This window comes from Schistocerca serialis, chromosome 12 (assembly GCF_023864345.2).
Source record: "Schistocerca serialis cubense isolate TAMUIC-IGC-003099 chromosome 12, iqSchSeri2.2, whole genome shotgun sequence".
NCBI classification, from domain to species: Eukaryota; Metazoa; Arthropoda; class Insecta; order Orthoptera; family Acrididae; genus Schistocerca; species Schistocerca serialis.
Genome location: NC_064649.1, coordinates 8,070,269 through 8,091,923, shown reverse-complemented (window position 1 = coordinate 8,091,923; position 21,655 = coordinate 8,070,269). Strand labels below are relative to the sequence as shown.

General features: G+C 42.8%; 1 protein-coding gene across 1 annotated transcript in view; it reads left to right on the top strand.

The window, feature by feature from the left end:
• The window catches only part of LOC126428342 (histone-lysine N-methyltransferase 2C-like), a 440,767-nt gene that overhangs the window by 405,396 nt on the left and 13,716 nt on the right, over window positions 1–21,655 (top strand). The window contains exons 70-72 of the mRNA XM_050090275.1: window positions 6,245–6,354; window positions 7,715–7,958; window positions 9,857–10,108. Of these exons, the coding sequence (XP_049946232.1) occupies window positions 6,245–6,354; window positions 7,715–7,958; window positions 9,857–10,108 (606 nt within the window). The remainder of the gene's footprint in view (window positions 1–6,244; window positions 6,355–7,714; window positions 7,959–9,856; window positions 10,109–21,655) is intronic.

Here is a 21,655-nt window from a genome sequence, read left to right as displayed (position 1 = left end):
TTCACTAACTTTATCTCTAATACCTCTTATATTTTGATGAAATATGCCAATTCCTTCTCTACTTGGAAGCATTACATCCTCAGAAGGTGAGCCCTTAGTTAGAGGGACTTACTTTAAGCAGGTATACCTATCAGCTGACTTCAATCTAAAAATGGTGCAACTCTAACACCAACTACTACAGGAATTTTTCCCACTACCACCCACTATGCTGTCACCTATAAGCTTAGCCAGCCACCCCTTCCCATACCTATTGAGGTGTAGGCCATGCCTAGTGAAACCCAATCTGCTGATAGACCCAACTGGCACCACTGAGATGTGACCCACACCCTCTTGTCATCAGCACCCTCCCCAGCCCCATGTTAACGTGTCTCTCCGCCCCATTTAACATCCACATAAAATGACTACACTATTTGAACGTGAGCTGCTTCTACAGAATGACCTTAATAGGGATCTGGTCTTCCAAAGGCTCCTTTTACAGACCTCACATTTCTTGATTTGCCAAACATGTTCTTTGAAACTGATGGAACGTGGTTCAAAATTGTTTTCTTTGAAAATGTACCTGAAATAATAGTTAACACTTGTTCCTTTTCACTGTAGGATGCGCAATTTTCAACAATTGAATTGATATTTGTGAAAAATTCCTGGTCAGAGGTGCAAGAGTACTTTGGTTCATTTCTTCTGAAGATGGAATTTCTACTTTGAAGAGTGTGGTCAGTTTTCCTGTAGTGTATTCATCAATAGCTTTAGTAATTTTTCTGCGCTCTCTTGATGCACAGAGCTGATGACTCGACTTCGCTGACCACGGTTCTTAACAGGACTAACGCCTAAATAATAATTTTAAAAAAAATTCCTAAATTCACATCTTCAAAATGGTGTTTGCAGTGTCATCTTTGGAGGCCTGCATCTCCGGGCAGGAATTTTTATTTTTTTTATTTTTATTTATTTATTTATTTATTTATTTATTTTTTGAGAAAAGAAAAAATACGTGTTTCTTACTTACTCTTGAATTTTAACATATGTTAAATTCAATAACATCCGAGACTACAAAGGTAAACCCCCCTCCCCGCCTGAAGTGATACGGAATATGCCAGTATGATTTAGTTGAATGTACGTGTCTCAAATATTTGAGTAAATGAACTTAATTGTTTGACAATAATTAAGGAGCTGGGGTACAATACTTTGTATCTTTACAGTTTGCACATGTATAGTTAAATTAGTTTCCTATCTAAGATAGATACACTTTTTGATAAAACTCATGTCACTTACCATCATTAAGCATTTCATGTCAACATAATTCCATAATGTTATTCCAACAACACATCTGCATGGCTCACTTATTGCCCCAAAAGTGCACAACCTCTTCAGTGATATCAACATCTATTGGTCTCTGACCATCCACCAAATCTTGAGAGTCGTACAGTGTTGCTCCACTTGTACGAGCGATTAACTGTGGATGTTGGTAGAAAAAAATACCTGTGTATCTTACAAAGTACATGTTGTTGTTGTTGTGGTCTTCAGTCCTGAGACTGGTTTGATGCAGCTCTCCATGCTACTCTATCCTGTGCAAGCTTTTTCATCTCCCAGTACCTACTGCAACCTACATCCTTCTGAATCTGCTTAGTGTATTCATCTCTTGGTCTCCCCCTACGATTTTTACCCTCCACGCTGCCCTCCAATACTAAATTGGTGATCCCTTGATGCCTCAGAACATGTCCTACCAACCGATCCCTTCTTCTGGTCAAGTTGTGCCACAAACTTCTCTTCTCCCCAATCCTATTCAATACTTCCTCATTAGTTATGTGATCTACCCATCTAATCTTCAGCATTCTTCTGTAGCACCACATTTCGAAAGCTTCTATTCTCTTCTTGTCCAAACTATTTATCGTCCATGTTTCACTTCCATACATGGCTACACTCCATACGAATACTTTCAGAAATGACTTCCTGACACTTAAATCAATACTGGATGTTAACAAATTTCTCTTCTTCAGAAACGCTTTCCTCGCCATTGCCAGCCTACATTTTATATCCTCTCTACTTCGACCATCATCAGTTATTTTGCTCCCCAAATAGCAAAACTCCTTTACTACTTTAAGTGCCTCATTTCCTAATCTAATTCCCTCAGCATCACCCGACTTAATTAGACTACATTCCATTATCCTTGTTTTGCTTTTGTTGATGTTCATCTTATATCCTCCTTTCAAGACACTGTCCATTCCATTCAACTGCTCTTCCAAGTCCTTTGCTGTCTCTGACAGAATTACAATGTCATCGGCGAACCTCAAAGTTTTTATTTCTTCTCCATGAATTTTAATACCTACTCCGAATTTTTCTTTTGTTTCCTTTACTGTTTGCTCAATATACAGATTGAACAACATCGGGGACAGGCTACAACCCTGTCTTACTCCCTTCCCAACCACTGCTTCCCTTTCATGTCCCTCGACTCTTATAACTGCCATCTGGTTTCTGTACAAATTGTAAATAGCCTTTCGCTCCCTGTATTTTACCCCTGCCACCTTTAGAATTTGAAAGAGAGTATTCCAGTCAACATTGTCAAAAGCTTTCTCTAAGTCTACAAATGCTAGAAACGTAGGTTTGCCTTTCCTTAATCTTTCTTCCAAGATAAGTCGTAAGGTCAGTATTGCCTCACGTGTTCCAGTGTTTCTACGGAATCCAAACTGATCTTCCCCGAGGTTGGCTTCTACTAGTTTTTCCATTCGTCTGTAAAGAATTCGTGTTAGTATTTTGCAGCTGTGACTTATTAAGCTGATAGTTCGGTAATTTTCACATCTGTCAACACCTGCTTTCTTTGGGATTGGAATTATTATATTCTTCTTGAAGTCTGAGGGTATTTCGCCTGTTTCATACATCTTGCTCACCAGATGGTAGAGTTTTGTCAGGACTGGCTCTCCCACGGCCGTCAGTAGTTCCAATGGAATATTGTCTACTCCGGGGGCCTTGTTTCGACTCAGGTCTTTCAGTGCTCTGTCAAACTCTTCACGCAGTATCGTATCTCCCATTTCATCTTCATCTACATCCTCTTCCATTTCCATAACATTGTCCTCAAGTACATCGCCCTTGTATAGACCCTCAATATACTCCTTCCACCTTTCTGCTTTCCCTTCTTTGCTTAGAACTGGGTTTCCATCTGAGCTCTTTATATTCATACAAGTGGTTCTCTTTTCTCCAAAGGTCTCTTTAATTTTCCTGTAGGCTCTATCTATCTTACCCCTAGTGAGATAAGCCTCTACATCCTTACATTTGTCCTCTAGCCATCCCTGCTTAGCCATTTTGCACTTCCTGTCGATATCATTTTTGAGACGTTTGTATTCCTTTTTGCCTGTTTCACTTACTGCATTTTTATATTTTCTCCTTTCATCAATTAAATTCAATATTTCTTCTGTTACCCAAGGATTTCTACTAGCCCTCGTCTTTTTACCTACTTGATCCTCTGCTGCCTTCACTACTTCATCCCTCAAAGCTACCCATTCTTCTTCTACTGTATTTATTTCTCCTATTCCTGTCAATTGCTCGCTTATGCTCTCCCTGAATCTCTGTACAACCTCTGGTTCTTTTAGTTTATCCAGGTCCCATCTCCTTAAATTCCCACCTTTTTGCAGTTTCTTCAGTTTTAATCTACAGGTCATAACCAATAGATTGTGGTCAGAGTCCACATCTGCCCCTGGAAATGTCTTACAATTTAAAACCTGGTTCCTAAATCTCTGTCTTACCATTATATAATCTATCTGATACCTTTTAGTAGCTCCAGGGTTCTTCCATGTATACAACCTTCTTTCATGATTCTTAAACCAAGTGTTAGTTATGATTATGTTGTGCTCTGTGCAAAATTCTACCAGGCGGCTTCCTCTTTCATTTCTGTCCCCCAATCCATATTCACCTACTATGTTTCCTTCTCTCCCTTTTCCTACACTCGAATTCCAGTCACCCATGACTATTAAATTTTCGTCTCCCTTCACAATCTGAATAATTTCTTTTATTTCATCATACATTTCTTCAATTTCTTCGTCATCTGCAGAGCTAGTTGGCATATAAACTTGTACTACTGTAGTAGGCGTGGGCTTTGTATCTATCTTGGCCACAATAATGCGTTCACTATGCTGTTTGTAGTAGCTTACCCGCATTCCTATTTTCCTATTCATTATTAAACCTACTCCTGCATTACCCCTATTTGATTTTGTGTTTATAACCCTGTAGTCACCTGACCAGAAGTCTTGTTCCTCCTGCCACCGAACTTCACTAATTCCCACTATATCTAACTTCAACCTATCCATTTCCCTTTTTAAATTTTCTAACCTACCTGCCCGATTAAGGGATCTGACATTCCACGCTCCGATCCGTAGAACGCCAGTTTTCTTTCTCCTGATAACGACGTCCTCTTGAGTAGTCCCCGCCCGGAGATCCGAATGGGGGACTATTTTACCTCCGGAATATTTTACCCAAGAGGACGCCATCATCATGTAATCATACAGTAAAGCTGCATGCCCTCGGGAAAAATTACGGCTGTAGTTTCCCCTTGCTTTCAGCCGTTCGCAGTACCAGCACAGCAAGGCCGTTTTGGTTATTGTTACAAGGCCAGATCAGTCAATCATCCAGACTGTTGCCCTTGCAACTACTGAAAAGGCTGCTGCCCCTCTTCAGGAACCACACGTTTGTCTGGCCTCTCAACAGATACCCCTCCGTTGTGGTTGCACCTACGGTACGGCTATCTGTATCGCTGAGGCACGCAAGCCTCCCCACCAACGGCAAGGTCCATGGTTCATGGGGGGGGGACAAAGTACATACAAGAACAAAAATAAAGAGAGGAAACATTGATGAGATATATCGCATACGATTGACAAATGTTGATTGTAACAGAGGTAGTCCAGAATCAGTTAAGCTGTATGGAACCACTTGCCTCTGTGATGGTCAACAGCGTTGTTATTCAAATGTGCTCTGCCCCGAAAAACTTTTGGAATTGACTATCATTCCTTCGTCTTTTTATTCGTGTACTTAGACGTGCGATTTTTTAAGGGCACACGTTCCTATTGGCGACAGGACAGTGCTGTGTCGTGGCAGTAGTACGAGACTTGCATCGTCCTAATTGAATCGTTCACATTGAAAATGAAGCTATAATGCTCTGATACCGGAATGAAAATAAACGTATTTGTTTGCTGCGTGTTGAAAGTTCTGATCCCTTATACGAAGAATATAATAGCTTTGGGACTAGCACATTGCTCCCCTACGTGAAGAGCCTCAAATTATTCTGCTCTCAGTCTTACCTATACACTTTCATATTTGTTGGTAAGTACTTTACTACCATCAGTGCAGTAACTCAAAACTGGTTACTTCAGACTCTATACAAAGGGCTACTGGAGAGCAGACTTTGTCAAATGCAAAGTCTTCGGCTGCACCAAAACGTTTCTGTCCTTTCCGTAATGTCACACCGTGTCGAGTCCCCATAACGTAGGGCGAGGCACTGTAACAGTTGGACTTTCAACTAGCAAATTCTATAAACTTGGCGGTATTAAAAATGGCATTTTAGAAAATGTGAACGATTAGAGATGTTTCTGGTACTGAGCTCAAACTGTGTTTAGCTGTGCTGTAGGAAAGAAATATGAAATATTAACAGTGGAAAGAAAGAGTACAGAATTTGATTCTGCAAGAGCAAAGTTGCACCATCACAATAAATCTGAACAACATGAGGAAAGGGAAACCTATTTCTTGAACTTGGTACTTTGCTACAGCTTTCATAAATTCAGTTGTGTGCTCTCGTTGCTGAAATTAATGATAGAAAGTTAAGACACAAAGATAACTTAGAACACGCCTTTAAAAATTTTAAATGTAAAATGTAGACTACACTTGGATACATTTTAATCTTGTACAAATTCTTTTATTACTGCTGAAATCTAGCTTAACTGAGTGTCTGACACATCCCGTCTGCAACTTTACCCATAACTGGCAAAGACTGCCTCTCGCTGTATAATGCCTTACTTCTGACATAGTAGTGCAGGGCCTCGAAGGCTCTGTGACAGTTTGTGTGTCGAGTGTCCACACGTTATTTAAAAGTTGAACCCTGGCACAAATGCTCTTGCAAAAGAATAACGAACAGAAATTAGTGTCTGTTCTGTCACGGTGCACGACACTTTGCAGAAAATTTAAAACAACTGATCCAGTGATTTTGATAAATGACTTCTGCAGTTGTGCGTGTGTTGCCTAGTACTCTCACAATTGTATTGTTTTGCAGATGCTGTTTCGCATGGGGATCACAATGGCACCATCAAAAATGCCCGAGGACACTCGCAAATGCCTGTTCTGTCATCAGATAGGAGACGGAGTGGCCGACGGGCCCGCCAGGTGAGTGACTGTGCCGTTCCCAGTCTGGAAGGTGGAATTTTTTTGTGGCCCCTCTTAATAACTACAATTATTTACTCACCGAGTGCCATACATTTATAGGAGTGTACACGTAAAACTTACTGTGGTAACGTGTGTGTGTGTGTGTGTGTGTGTGTGTGTGTGTGTGTGTAGACATATGGTTTGAAACCAGATAACATTTATACATTCTGCAGTACACTGTAAGCTATTCCTCACTATATTTATGACAGAGGCTAAGTATTCTCAAGCTGCTTTAAAATTTTCTAAGGCAGTGATTTCAATTTCTTTTCCTGTAAATTACAAGACATTCATCCTTCTACATACAGAGAATTCGCTATCAGTCTCTGTCATCAGCTAATCGTGCGAACATCTGGTCTGTGCCAGGTACAATTATCACAGATTTGTCATTATCCTAATTGCTTTCTTCTATTAGTTTTTTGGGCACCAGTCCACAATTACATACCAGAAGACCGAAGTAGATACACTGAGGCATAGTGTTTCATTATTGTGATGTATGTCTGTTTCCTTAATCTGTGAAAATTAGACGTTAGTTTCTTACGTATCTCGTAAACAGGGCGATTCTGTGAAACTCTGTCACCCACAAAGCTAGCATTTGCGCCGATGTTGTTCTCGGCAGTCCGTATTCTCGTGTCACTCAGTTTGAAGTAACTCCGAACGGTATGCCGAGATTAACTCTCACATTTTGTCTCGAGGCTAATAGTGCTCGTGCCTAGCGAATATTACACGTTGTCGCAATGAGCTGGCACACGGGAAGTAGTTCGTGTAGAATACGAGTGAACCCGGCAGTGCTTTGCGGTTGCCAAATATACGTGGTAATTGGATGTACGTCCCGATCTCCTTCTCACCCTGTCTGTGCGCTGCCTCCTCTCCCCTACGTTTATCTCCCCCTCTCCCCCTGTCTACCACCTCCTCAGCCCTGTTTCTGCCCGAGCACTCCTTCCGCTCTCTCTCACCACCTCATCTGCCCTGCTCCCCTCCTCCCCCATAGCCCTATTCTAAAAGTGAACCCGTTTCGTCGTTTTCCAGTTCAAATGAGAGCGAGCGACGACAACCTGTAGAAGTTTTGCAGCAATCTTACAGTAAGCCCGCTTTTCAGTTCTCGTCACGTATTTTCTCGACCTCACTGTGGAAATGCCCCATTACAAACGGGCTAATCTTACCACTTCTGAAACTTCCGTGTCCCATTGGCGAGATTACGTATACGGACGGAGGGCGAGACGTCGGAATGTAGTCGAGGTCGATACTGTCAGATGAGGAAAAAGTAGGGTTGTGCGGACTGTTCTTACTACTAGCTGTCACTTCTTTCCCGCTACATTCGCAGGCTTCTCAACTTCGACGTGGATCGCTGGGTGCACCTGAACTGCGCACTGTGGTCGGACGACGTGTACGAGACGGTGAACGGTGCACTGATGAACCTGGAGAGTGCGCTGCAGCAGGGGATGCAGGCGACGTGCGCACTTTGCACCCAGGCGGGTGCCACGGTGCGCTGCTTCAAGCTCCGCTGCTCCTCCGTCTACCACCTGGGCTGCGCCGTCAAGGACGGCTGCGTCTTCTACAAGAACAAGGTAGCTCGCGCCTTCAGGAATTCGATTTGAGCCTTTTCTATTTTCTGTGTTTTTTGTGCTATTGTAAGCCATTAGCAGTTAACTGAATTCTCATTTTGCACGTGGTACAATGTGGAAATAGCTGCACAGTCTTAAAAAGTTTATAAGTTCCTTCCCCTCACTTTTGGCCATCTACAATACTGAGACAGCGAGTGTGTGTCGGCTAACATTACGGGGCCGGATTGTTTGATCTGTCACGAGTCCAGATCGTTTGACTGTCTGGACTGCCACAAGACCGCGTCGGTCTGTCAGTCGGAACGGTTGCTGTTACGGCTACCGGAAAGGTTGCTTAGCCCTCTTCGAGAAGTGACTTAATCTCCTCATTCCACAGACACCGTCCGGTACGGTCCAACTACTGTATGACTGTTTGTATTATTGACATGTGTGGGCCCACTGTGGTGAGATCTGTGGTTCGAGTGTTTCCCAATGTTCTCACAGTTGATGTAGTTATTGGATTCTCAATAATGCCTTGAAAGTCTCAATTTAGTGTACTGTCCCTGTTGACAACATCGTTTGAATGGCTAAAATGTGTTGAATATTTTCATTACTTGGCAGATTCTTTGTTAGTTTTTATACTTGTCTAGCTAGAAGAATTGGGCTTCATTCATGTGAACTGTCCGTCTTTATGGGTACAAAACTTCTGTTGAGATATTGCAGCTGTGAGCTGATATGTTTCTGACATGTGTTCAGTTTGAATTCTTTTCTTGCCCTCAATTTATGGTAGACATTGTAAATAGTACTATGAAAGATGTAAGAGACACTGCAAATAATTAAAATGTGTGTTTCAATAAATGTACCGATTGTGTTGTGATGAGCTCGTATGTAACCTACGTGAACAAGTTGCAAGTTTTCTCGAATGTGTTCCTAATCGTTACATTTACTAGCTATGGCATTGTCCACTGTGCGTATTTATAAATTCACTCTGTACATATGTGTGGCATTATTTACAAAGTGATGAAATAAGGCTCAATTAGTATTTTTTTAATAATAGTGTATAAAACCGGAATTGCTGATAATATACAGATGCTTTCAAAAATCGTGTTTTCTGTTAAACTACGGATTTAACATTTGATGAGCTTTGTATCGGATTCTATTTATACGTGTGTATGTGTAGGCAGAAGTTTTCTATTGAAGTGCATCGATAATTATTTGAGAAATAAAGTGTAAGTAGTTTAGTAACACATTTTGCCAGCAGGAACCCCATAAATTTTTCTTCACAGAAAAACCCTTCTACGGTTTGGTAACACTGGATTTCCAAAGAGTTAAGTCACAAACTGTGCAATTTCATTTTCCTTGGAAATGGAATTTTGAATAGTACTATTTCATAGACAGTTAAATGTTGAAAAACGTAAAATACACTTGTATGGATGAAAATTGTAACTCTAAAATGTGGCTTACAATTTGGCAACAAAAATTTGTCGGCGGTATCAAAAGTTCGAGTACACGCAGTCTTTTAATCTCGAATAGCGAATATTTCCTCTCGAATAGCGAATATTTCCTCAAATAATGCATCCCGGTACTTGCCGGTCAGTAAATTGTAATTTAAACAGTAATAATAGAAAAAATATGGGTCGTTAGAGAACTTCAAAATTTTGGGTAACTGCCTCATATCGATTAGACTAGAAAAAGAAATAGTTTTTCACTGAGGTATGTTCCGTCTACGCAGCTAATTAAAGACAATATTGCCAATAATTGGCAATAAACGAGTGCAAACTGCTTTCGAGTAGTTACACGGATGGAACATACCTCCACAAATTATAGTGACTAATGAAAGACAGAAAACAGAAAAAAATGACGAAATTAGTTTTTACTCGTGCAAGAAGTGAGGGACCCACTACAGCCTCCGCTCCATTTCGCAGTCGATGTACTGTGCCACACACATACCGAAGAACGAGAAGGACAACGAGCTGACGACACTGGCCGTGTTCCGGCGCGTGTACGTGAACCGTGACGAGAACCGGCAGGTGGCGGCAGTTATGCACCAGTCGGCGGACCAGAGCAACCTGCTGCGTGTGGGCGGCCTCATCTTCCTGAGTGTGGGGCAGCTGCTGCCACACCAGCTGCACGCCTTCCACTCGCCCTCCTGCATCTACCCCATTGGCTACAAGATTGTGAGTACCCGTGTTTTCCATTTTGTACAGCAGCAAAACGTGAAATTTGAGAATAATATTAGTGTGAGTTTGGTAAGCAGAATACGAAGACTCTTCCTAAATTGACCTCAAATTGGCTATTAAATGTAAACAAATGCTCGCGGCTTTGTAGCACTCGCACTGTCGGAAAAGGAGGCTCCGAAGCCTACCTAGTGTTAGCCGGCTCTGTGGTGTGCGAGTGCCGATCACTTGAAATGGGCGGTGATACTTCTTGCCAGTCGTTAGGTACGTTCTGTCGTTTGCTTCCCACGATTGGGAGAAGTTGGTGTTGCTGTTGAGATTTGTCACTTTTTTGTGTTGTGCTTGTGGGAGCGCGGTTATAAGTGGTGTTGTTTTGAGAGAGAGGTGCAGAAAATTTGAAGCTGGTTGCACCGATGTGCACGACGTGAGTGGTCGAGGAAGACACTTTGGTGTGACCGATGAACTTCTGCGACGAGCTGACAAAATGGTGCGTGCGAGACTTCGATTCTCTATCTCCGAAGTTTCTGAAGACGCACTTTGAATTTTGAGATGACCCTGTGTGACAGTGTCACAGAGAGTTATGTTACCGTAAATTTTGTGCACAGTGGTTTCTAGACTGTCTAATCGACGTACACAAAATGGAAAATACGGGTTCTGCCTCGACATCCCTGTGAAGAAGGGAAGGAAATTCTAAACGGACTCGTGATTGGAAATAGGACACGGTTGCAGTATGTGAGCTTCAAAACTAAAGAACAGTCCAAGCAGTGGATGCAAACTCATTCTCCCAATAAGTCCCAAAAATTCAGGTGCTGTCAAACTGCAAAATGGTGGTTACAATTTTTTGGGACTGCAAAGGAACTTTGATGACAATTTGTTTGAGGTAGTGTGTGAAAGTAGAAGAGGTGTTTTGCAATAGTGATGATAAACAAATGCTCATAGCTCTTGAGGTATGCATTTTAGAGCCCAAGTTTATGAGATATCTTTTCTTGTTTTGGTGTAAGAAACCTGTCCCCATGTTTGTAAAAGTATTTTTGATACACTGTGTAACCTGGACTGGGTACTGGGTGACTTTAATCTCGTCCTCAAGATGAAAGCCTGCATGTCCATTGTGTCGATAGCTAATGTCGACAAGTAAGTACACACATACACACCCATTTCTTGTTTTTCTCGTAGACATTAGAGATTAACTAATGAGTAGCCCTCCTACGTAATGTCACCAACAGAAAAAGAAAAGTGGGGGTAAAGCAGGAGATCAAGGTGGGTGCAATGCACTTATTTGATTTTATTTATACGGGGAGGACTAGTGGTCTTAGCCCGCCATTGCCCACACCAAAACTGGGTTTATCGTGCAGTTTTGCTCCCTGTCATTCTAGTAAAGCCAATCGGTAACCTCGAGAAGTAGTAAGAGACTCTTTATTAGTTCGTTATTAGATACGATTTCTTCAGGCTGTACCGGCCTGAATATTCTGTGTCTTATTGCGGTCCAGTACTTTGTATTGGAAGATTGGCTGTAGTTTGGTTTTGTACTTCTCATCACGTAGTCCACACTAAGGGGCTCCTTACTCTATACCCATTACGTGTAGGTGTTTCTTAAAGGTTCGCACGGACAGTCACGAGTCCTACCGTGTGTTTCTGTTTCCATTTGAAGTTCAGGACTACAGAACTTTCCTCGAAACGTGTCTTCGGCACTATTACCTTGCCACATTTTTGTTTCTCGGACCGTAGTCCAGTATTCCACATGCTACCTCCCGGTGCAGCTACACAGTTTTGATTTTACTGTCACCTGGGGGACAGTCGGGAGAGATTCTGTTTCAATAAATGGAGTCGTCGTGCCTGTCCTGGCCAGTCAGTCAGCTCGTCAGTGCCTCTAATCGGGGATCCACAGCAGGTTTTGCTGCATTTCCCTAGTCTGCCGAGGACTTAGTGGTGTGCTGCAACTATCTTTGATCTCGTTGCAGAGTCTGATAGAGATTTCAGAGTTGCTCGGCTGCCTGAGATATGAAGATACTACAATTTCTCTTTCAGCACCTGCCCCGAGAGCATAAGGTGAAGAAGTCACACTGCACGGACTAGTAACACTGCTTAGTAGGTCCACTCCAGAAATTAACTTCGAGATCGACAACTGCAGAATATTTGTAAGGTAAAGTGAGAACGTACGTCAATCGGGTGACAGATCGTGAAGTGGAACACGTCATAACCCGACCCGCTACATTTTAATGAACTTCTCAAAGAGCTAAGTACTAGACGCTGTTTTCGCCAATTGAACGGAAACGATTAGGTCGTAGTAATACCTGACAAATTTCCTAGTACTTTTAGAACAGTGGCACAAAGTGCACTAGATGATGTGGAAAACTGTTGTAGTACCATTTACAAGGAAGCAAATCCACCTCACATTCTGGAATCTCCAGCTCCTCTGTGAAACTCTACCAGGAGAGGGGATAGTGAAGTGCCTAGGGATATATCAGGATGCAAAAGTATCACTAACTCCTCGTATAAAGAATAGATGTTCCGAGGCAAAAAGTACTCTTATGAACAGTAGAAGGGCCTACGGTAAAAATTGGGGTCTAAACCCCAGGAATGTGTACCGGATATGCACTGCTGTAGTTAAGTCGTATGATAATTTATGTGGTTACGAGATGGTGAAACAAAGTGGAACAGAAGGTGGGTGCTAAGCAGCTCGACAAGGTGCGGAGGCTGGCCTGCTCGGCACACTCACTGTCGGGAGGGAAACCGTGCCGGACACATTCCCATTACGACATTATTTTACAGTGGAGGTAGCAGCAGGGACATACGTATGTTAAAAACTGGAAGTTACTCGATTCCTTAAGGATATCCAGAATCACTCCACGATAGTGAGTTCAGTAATACAGGAAGTATCAGGAAAATCCTGTCTGACCATACAATAACTTCCAAATGCTTCGATAACCCTTTCCGAGTAATGACTCGAAGAAGGGAGTCGTAGTCCGGTTTATTGGAATGTCGAAAATGAGAGTGAAGTAATGTGCACACACTTGAAAGAAGTGCGCATTAGCAGTGTGCTGTCATCTGCAAGAGAGAGCCGTGAAAAGCAATACTGTCGACTTCCGATAGAGCTCGCTGTGTGCTCGTGCCTATTTAAACCGTGCCACGCCGTGCTTACTATCGGTTATCGTGTTATTACTGCTTGCATATATTTGCCCCCCCATGAACCATGGACCTTGCCGTTGATGGGGAGGCTTGCGTGCCTCAGCGATACAGATAGCCGTACCGTAGGTGCAACCACAACGGAGGGGTATCTGTTGAGAGGCCAGACAAACGTGTGGTTCCTGAAGAGGGGCAGCAGCCTTTTCAGTTGTTGCAAGGGCAACAGTCTGGATGATTGACTGATCTGGCCTTGTAACAATAACCAAAACGGCCTTGCTGTGCTGGTACTGCGAACGGCTGAAAGCAAGGGGAAACTACAGCCGTAATTTTTCCCGAGGGCATGCAGCTTTACTGTATGATTACATGATGATGGCATCCTCTTGGGTAAAATATTCCGGAGGTAAAATAGTCCCCCATTCGGATCTCCGGGCGGGGACTACTCAAGAGGATGTCTTTATCAGGAGAAAGAAAACTGGCGTTCTACGGATCGGAGCGTGGAATGTCAGATCCCTTAATCGGGCAGGTAGGTTAGAAAATTTAAAAAGGGAAATGGATAGGTTGAAGTTAGATATAGTGGGAATTAGTGAAGTTCGGTGGCAGGAGGAACAAGACTTCTGGTCAGGTGACTACAGGGTTGAAAAAAAAAATCAAATAGGGGTAATGCAGGAGTAGGTTTAATAATGAATAGGAAAATAGGAATGCGGGTAAGCTACTACAAACAGCATAGTGAACGCATTATTGTGGCCAAGATAGATACGAAGCCCACGCCTACTACAGTAGTGCAAGTTTATATGCCAACTAGCTCTGCAGATGACGAAGAAATTGAAGAAATGTATGATGAAATAAAAGAAATTATTCAGATTGTGAAGGGAGACGAAAATTTAATAGTCATGGGTGACTGGAATTCGAGTGTAGGAAAAGGGAGAGAAGGAAACATAGTAGGTGAATATGGATTGGGGGACAGAAATGAAAGAGGAAGCCGCCTGGTCGAATTTTGCACAGAGCACAACATAATCATAACTAACACTTGATTTAAGAATCATAAAAGAAGGTTGTATACCTGGAAGAATCCTGGAGATACTAAAAGGTATCAGATAGATTATATAATGGTAAGACAGAGATTTAGGAACCAGGTTTTAAATTGTAAGACATTTCCAGGGGCAGATGTGGACTCTGACCACAATCTATTGGTTATGACCTGTAGATTAAAACTGGAGAAACTGCAAAAAGGTGGGAATTTAAGGAGATGGGACCTGGATAAACTAAAAGAACCAGAGGTTTTACAGAGATTCAGGGAGAGCATAAGGGAGCAATTGACAGGAATGGGGGAAATAAATACAGTAGAAGAAGAATGGGTAGCTTTGAGGGATGAAGTAGTGAAGGCAGCAGAGGATCAAGTAGGTAAAAAGACGAGGGCTAGTAGAAATCCTTGGGTAACAGAAGAAATATTGAATTTAATTGGTTGAAAGGAGAAAATATAAAAATGCAGTAAGTGAAACAGGCAAAAAGGAATACAAACGTCTCAAAAATGATATCGACAGGAAGTGCAAAATGGCTAAGCGGGGATGGCTAGAGGACAAATGTAAGGATGTAGAGGCCTATCTCACTAGGGGTAAGATAGATACCACCTACAGGAAAATTAAAGAGACCTTTGGAGATAAGAGAACGACTAGTATGAATATCAAGAGCCCAGATGGAAACCCAGTTCTAAGCAAAGAAGGGAAAGCAGAAAGGTGGAAGGAGTATATAGAGGGTCTATACAAGGGCGATGTACTTGAGGACAATATTATGGAAATGGAAGAGGATGTAGATGAAGATGAAATGGGAGATATGATACTGTGTGAAGAGTTTGACAGAGCACTGAAAGACCTGAGTCGAAACAAGGCCCCCAGAGTAGACAATATTCCATTGGAACTACTGACGGCCGTGGGAGAGCCAGTCCTGACAAAACTCTACCATCTGGTGAGCAATATGTATGAAACAGGCAAAATACCCTCAGACTTCAAGAAGAATATAATAATTCCAATCCCAAAGAAAGCAGGTGTTGACAGATGTGAAAATTACCGATCTATCAGTTTAATAAGTCACAGCTGCAAAATGCTAACACGAATTCTTTACAGACGAATGGAAAAACTAGTAGAAGCCAACCTCGGGGAAGATCAGTTTGGATTCCGTAGAAACACTGGAACACGTGAGGCAATACTGACCTTACGACTTATCTTAGAAGAAAGATTAAGGAAAGGCAAACCTACGTTTCTAGCATTTGTGGACTTGGAGAAGGCTTTTGACAATGTTGACTGGAATACTCTCTTTCAAATTCTAAAGGTGGCAGGGGTAAAATACAGGGAGCGAAAGGCTATTTACAATTTGTACAGAAACCAGATGGCAGTTATGAGAGTCGAGGGACATGAAAGGGAAGCAGTGGTTGGGAAGGGAGTAAGACAGGTTTGTAGCCTCTCCCCAATGTTGTTCAATCTGTATATTGAGCAAGCAGTAAGGGAAACAAAAGAAAAATTCGGAGTAGGTATTAAAATTCATGGAGAAGAAATAAAAACTTTGAGGTTCGCCGATGACATTGTAATTCTGTCAGAGACAGCAAAGGACTTGGAAGAGCAGTTGAATGGAATGTACAGTGTCTTGAAAGGAGGATATAAGATGAACATCAACAAAAGCAAAACAAGGATAATGGAATGTAGTCTAATTAAGTCGGGTGATGCTGAGGGAATTAGATTAGGAAATGAGGCACTTAAAGTAGTAAAGGAGTTTTGCTATTTGGGGAGCAAAATAACTGATGATGGTCGAAGTAGAGAGGATATAAAATGTAGGCTGGCAATGGCAAGGAAAGCATTTCTGAAGAAGAGAAATTTGTTAACATCCAGTATAGATTTAAGTGTCAGGAAGTCATTTCTGAAAGTATTCGTATGGAGTGTAGCCATGTATGGAAGTGAAACATGGACGATAAATAATTTGGACAAGAAGAGAATAGAAGCTTTCGAAATGTGGTGCTACAGAAGAATGCTGAAGATTAGATGGGTAGATCACATAACTAATGAGGAAGTATTGAATAGGATTGGGGAGAAGAGAAGTTTGTGGCACAACTTGACCAGAAGAAGGGATCGGTTGGTAGGACATGTTCTGAGGCATCAAGGGATCACCAATTTAGTATTGGAGGGCAGCGTGGAGGGTAAAAATCGTAGAGGGAGACCAAGAGATGAATACACTAAGCAGATTCAGAAGGATGTAGGTTGCAGTAGGTACTGGGAGATGAAAAAGCTTGCACAGGATAGAGTAGCATGGAGAGCTGCATCAAACCAGTCTCAGGACTGAAGACCACAACAACAACAACAACATATATTTGCCTCGTCTTATTGTGTTCGGTGTACGTTACGGCAATTGACACACGTGAAACGGCCTAATAAAGCTGTACTGACATTCTTGTTTGTCACGATAAAGGATGACAGCCAAAAACAGTTGCAGGATAAAAATTTATTAAAATTTCTTGACCAAGGTTTCGGTACATATAAATATACCTTCATCAGAAGTAAAAAATCCTGAACAGGAAGACACTTTCATTAGAAAAGCCATAGCATCGGAAGTGAGAAACAAAAGCTTAAGTAACAGTGAAATTACCAAAGTAATACAGGCACAAAATCTTTAGTTACTTACTGAAATTACATCATGTAATGGAGATTAATAAAACAATTGTGTCAAAGGCGTCATCAATAATTGAGACATCTTCTCCATTAGTACAACATGACTATGGGCACAGCGCTAAAGCGAACGGTTTAGCACCATTACCTCGCCTATGAACTATCGAGACAAGAGTGTGAAAGCACTAGGGCAGATGGTTTCGCCGAGAGAGGGCACTTGTATATGCCAGACACTCGCGCATATTAAAATCCATGAATACATATACAAGCGCATCAAAAATTATTAAAAGTTGTGTTAATTCAAACTTTCTGTCATAATAAATAAAACGTATCGGGCCATTTAAAAACATTTATGTAAAATAGAAAATATAGAACCAATTTACCTGTGTCCTAGTGTCAGACAGATAAAACTTGTGCTACGGAACATCTAACGAGAGAGGGCACTAGTGTAATGCGCGAGAATCTCGCGTAACGTAGGCGGTGAAATACATACTAGCGAAAACAACCAAAATGTTATAATAAAATGAAACCATCTGTCGTTGTGAATAAAAACATACTAGTCAATTAACCACACATACACATCGAAAATCACAAACAACAAACATCAAAAATACGTAAAGAAATTTTAATAAATTTTTATCCTGGAACTGTTTCTGGCTGTCATCCTTTATTGTGAAGAATTTCAACAGTTGCTGTTGCAGCCATGTTTAAAATTTTGATTCTTGTTTGTGTTGTATGTCCAAGTTACAACAGTGTGTATATGAGGCACAGCCTAAACTAGAGGGAGCAGTCACTCTAGGGAAGCTGGCCACAGTATTCCAGGGGCAAATACCCCCTATCAGAGTGTGTGCAGAGGAACATCATTTAACCTCCTGTCCCTAGTGTGCGCATTAACCAGTTCTTTTATTGTCCTCAGAAGGAATGAGGACAGGCCGAGCAGTCTCGTATCCTCGGCTTTGGCACGATCAGTTCGCCCTGGCTTCAGAATGGAAACGACCTTCACTGTCCTCCGAGCATTAGAAACGACTCTTGCCAGTAGGCTGATCTCTTCACAGAAAACTAATTAAATCCTGTGCTGCTTCTTGCACGTAGCTGGAAAGGTACCATCTGGGCCCAGTGACTCAAACAGACGAAATGTTCCCGCCAATGACTAGACTTTTTTGAAATTGACTTATTATCTTTCAGACTCCCAGTTTTCCTTCTGATTACCCGTAAACCAGTGCCTCCCAGGGACTGACTCCCGATGTGTTACCTGCCGGAGTGCAACGAGGGAAGTGAGTCTCGAGGAGAAAACCCGGCATCTCACTTGCTGTCTTTGTATACTTGCTATCCCCTTCCTTAAAGTACATTGTGGACTAGTTGTTATTCTGGTGAGGACTTTATGAAGTCTACTAGGAAGATAGCTTTGCTTGTTTGATCACAGAGTCGTTTTGATGTGGGCTTTCCGATATTTTGCCTGTTGTTCTTTCTTCCTTGCAAGGTTGCACAGTCTTCTTATCTGCTTCCTTTGCACTTTCAGATTGTTGTTCCACCAGGGTAGATTCCTATATGTGTACACTTTGGTGATTCGGTTTTATTCTAAATATAATATTGAAATAGTGACATTTGCCTTTTCATCAAAATCTACTGGGTTTCTTATTGAAGTTCTAACTTCAATTGCGTGTGAGTATATGTATTCCTTATGAGAGTCCCAGTGTGTTGTCCTATGATTCCTATAGGTCATGGCCTGTTTAATACCCATTTCAACCTCAGACTTAATATACATGTAATGTAGATGGATAGATAAAATATCTACTCACCAAGCTGTGGCAGGACACACACACACACAAAGGTTTAACTTTTGCAAGCTTTTGGAACCAGTTGCTCCTTCTTCTTTCAGAAGAGTTGAAGTAGAAGGAAGAGGGGCGAAAGAAAAGGACTGGAGAGGTTGAGAGCTAGGGGTGCAGTTCAGAGAAGTCACCCAGAACTCCAGGTCAGGGGAGACTTACCGGATGGGTGAGAAGGAAAGACTGATTGTTGGAGACTGCAGAGGACAAGATTTGAAAATGTGAGAGCTTAAAGGTGGAAGACAGGGTAATATGCAGGACAGAGATTACTGCTAAAACATCGTGCATGAGTTATTAACAATGAAAAACTAAGTGTATTGTATGTAACAGAGGTGGGAGGGGGGATGGTGATGGTCAGAAAATGAAAGATGTAGAAAACTAAAATGGAGTGAAGAAAAGTGTAGTTACTGTGAAGAAATGTTGAGACGGAAGGAATTGATGTAAATTAAGGCCAGGAGGGTGGTGAGAACCGAGGACGTGTCGTAGTGCCAGTTCCCACTTGCGAAGTTACGCGAAACTGTCGTCTGGGGGGAAGAATCCAGATGGTGCGTGTGGTGAAACAGGTGCGGAGGTCACGATTGTCGCGTTGTACAGTGTGGTCTGCAACGGGATATTGCGTGTTGCCCATTTCAACCTCAGACTTAATATACATGTAATGTAGATGGATAGATAAAATATCTACTCACCAAGCCGTGGCAGGACACACACACACACACACACACACACACACACACACACACAAACAAAGGTTTAACTTTTGCAACTTTTGCAAGCTTTTGGAACCAGTTGCTCCTTCTTCTTTCAGAAGAGTTGAAGTAGAAGGAAGAGGGGCGAAAGAAAAGGACTGGAGAGGTTGAGAGCTAGGGGTGCAGTTCAGAGAAGTCACCCAGAACTCCAGGTCAGGGGAGACTTACCGGATGGGTGAGAAGGAAAGACCCATTCGTCCTGACCGATAACTGCCGGGTAGTCGTGCAGATGTAAAAGGCCAAACGGTGGTTACACGCGACCGGCATACGACGTGTCGTTTCACAGGTGGCCCTCTCTTTGTATATGTTTTGCCAGTTACAGGGCCGGAGTAGGTGGTGGTAAGGGAACGCACAGGTAAGTCTCGCAGCAGGGTCGGTCACGGGGGTAGGAGCCGTAGGGTAGGGAGATGGCGGCAGAAGGAGCGTCGGGTCTGACGGGGATGTCACAGAGATCGGGAGGGCGACGAAAAGCTGTGCAGTGGGCAAAATCTCAGACAGAATGGATCTCATTTCAGGGCACGATTTTAGGAAGTCGTGGCCTTCTCAGAGTAGCCGATTAATACGTTCGAGACCGGGATAATACTGAGTAACGAGTGGTGTACTCTGAGGTTCCTTTCTGTCTTCTGCCTTTAAGCTCTCAGGCTTTCAAATCTCACCCAGTGCAGTCCCCAGCAGTCAGTCTTCCCTTCTCGTCCCATCCCGTAAGTCTCGCCTGACCTGGGGTTCCGGGTGACTTTTCTGAACTGCCTCTTTTTCCTAAACCTCTCCAGTCCTCCTCCTTCACCCTTCTTCCTTCCCTTCCAACTGTTCTGCCAGAAGAAAAAGCCACCGGCTCCAAAGGTTCGCAGAAGTTAAACCTTTTTGTGCGTGCGTGTTCTACTGCCGCAGCTCGGTGAGTAGATCTACATTATTCGTATACATTATATTGTCAATAATCAATTATTTTCATTTAACACGTAGTCGTATAAGGACGGTTCTGTCGCCACGTGCCATTGTTTGACACGACTACTCGTTAGAGTTAACCTGAAAGTTATATGTTAATAACTTCTTCCTCGCTTCTATTTCTGAAAGTACGTTCGCTGCCCTATTCGAGATTTCCAGATTATTTTCCAGTAGAAATTCGAGGAGATCCTCACCTCACCTCTCCTGTTGGTGTTGCTGCTTTGTCACAGTATGATGTGCCCCGAGGTACGTAAGCTGTTCGTACGGGCAGAGGTGTTCGCAAGAAGCTGCTACCAGTGTCTCCCACATCAAACGGGCCTCAGCGAGTGAACCGGACGAAGAGTGTCCCGCACGACACCCCATCTTTTCCTTTTCCACTCCGACAGTTCTTTCCCAATTCCCCAGGTACACAGACTGAGGCGTGATAAGATACGTGCTGACGCATGCGTGGAAAGTGGGAAGGTACGTTGTAGGTTTATCTGCAACACTTGCAGCCTCCGTGGTCAGTTCTGATGTCTCTGATGATCCCGATGGCAACCTTTGACGACCCCAACTTCAGTTTGAGGTCCCATTCTCGCATTGCCAACTTCCGCCTCAGCAGTCCGTTACAATCTTTCGGTTCGTTACCATCCAGTCCCCTCTCGAGGTCTTCCAGTTCTGTGCCCTTATTCTCTCAAATAGATTATCCTCAGAATGTTTAGGTACCCAAATTGATACCTTGACGGTCTCGAGCAGCAGCTTCGCCTCCTCCCACAGAGATATCGTGGGCACTGTCGTCTGGAGCTACTACGCTGTTCCCGTCCTCTCCTAGACAAAGATGAGAGCACCTTTGTCCAGTTAGACCCTCCATCTGAACGAGCTCTATCTGCTGTGAGGTGATGCTGACCAGTGGTAGCCCCCATCCTGCAGTAATGTTGGTGTGGATTGTGAGACGTGGTAATACGAGACTCCACCCTCGTTCTCTTCTTCCGTGTCTTAGAGATAGAAGGCATCTTACTACGCCCTTCACTGTGAGACAGCCTCTTGTTACAGCCATTCTTTACCTTCCTTTTCTTTTGTTCTTTGAGGAGTTTCCTCCTCTGCACTACAGACTAGGGTTTGATCTCGATCCCACTTCTCAGACTGGTGTGCTGCCCAATCCACGTGTTGTAACAGCTTCCACCAGTTCCGACCCTGACGCGTGGCCACTCGGGTCTCCTAGAGTCCCTCAGTTTTTGTTTTATTTTTTGTGCTCTCCATTTTGGTCCCACAACCGTTCGG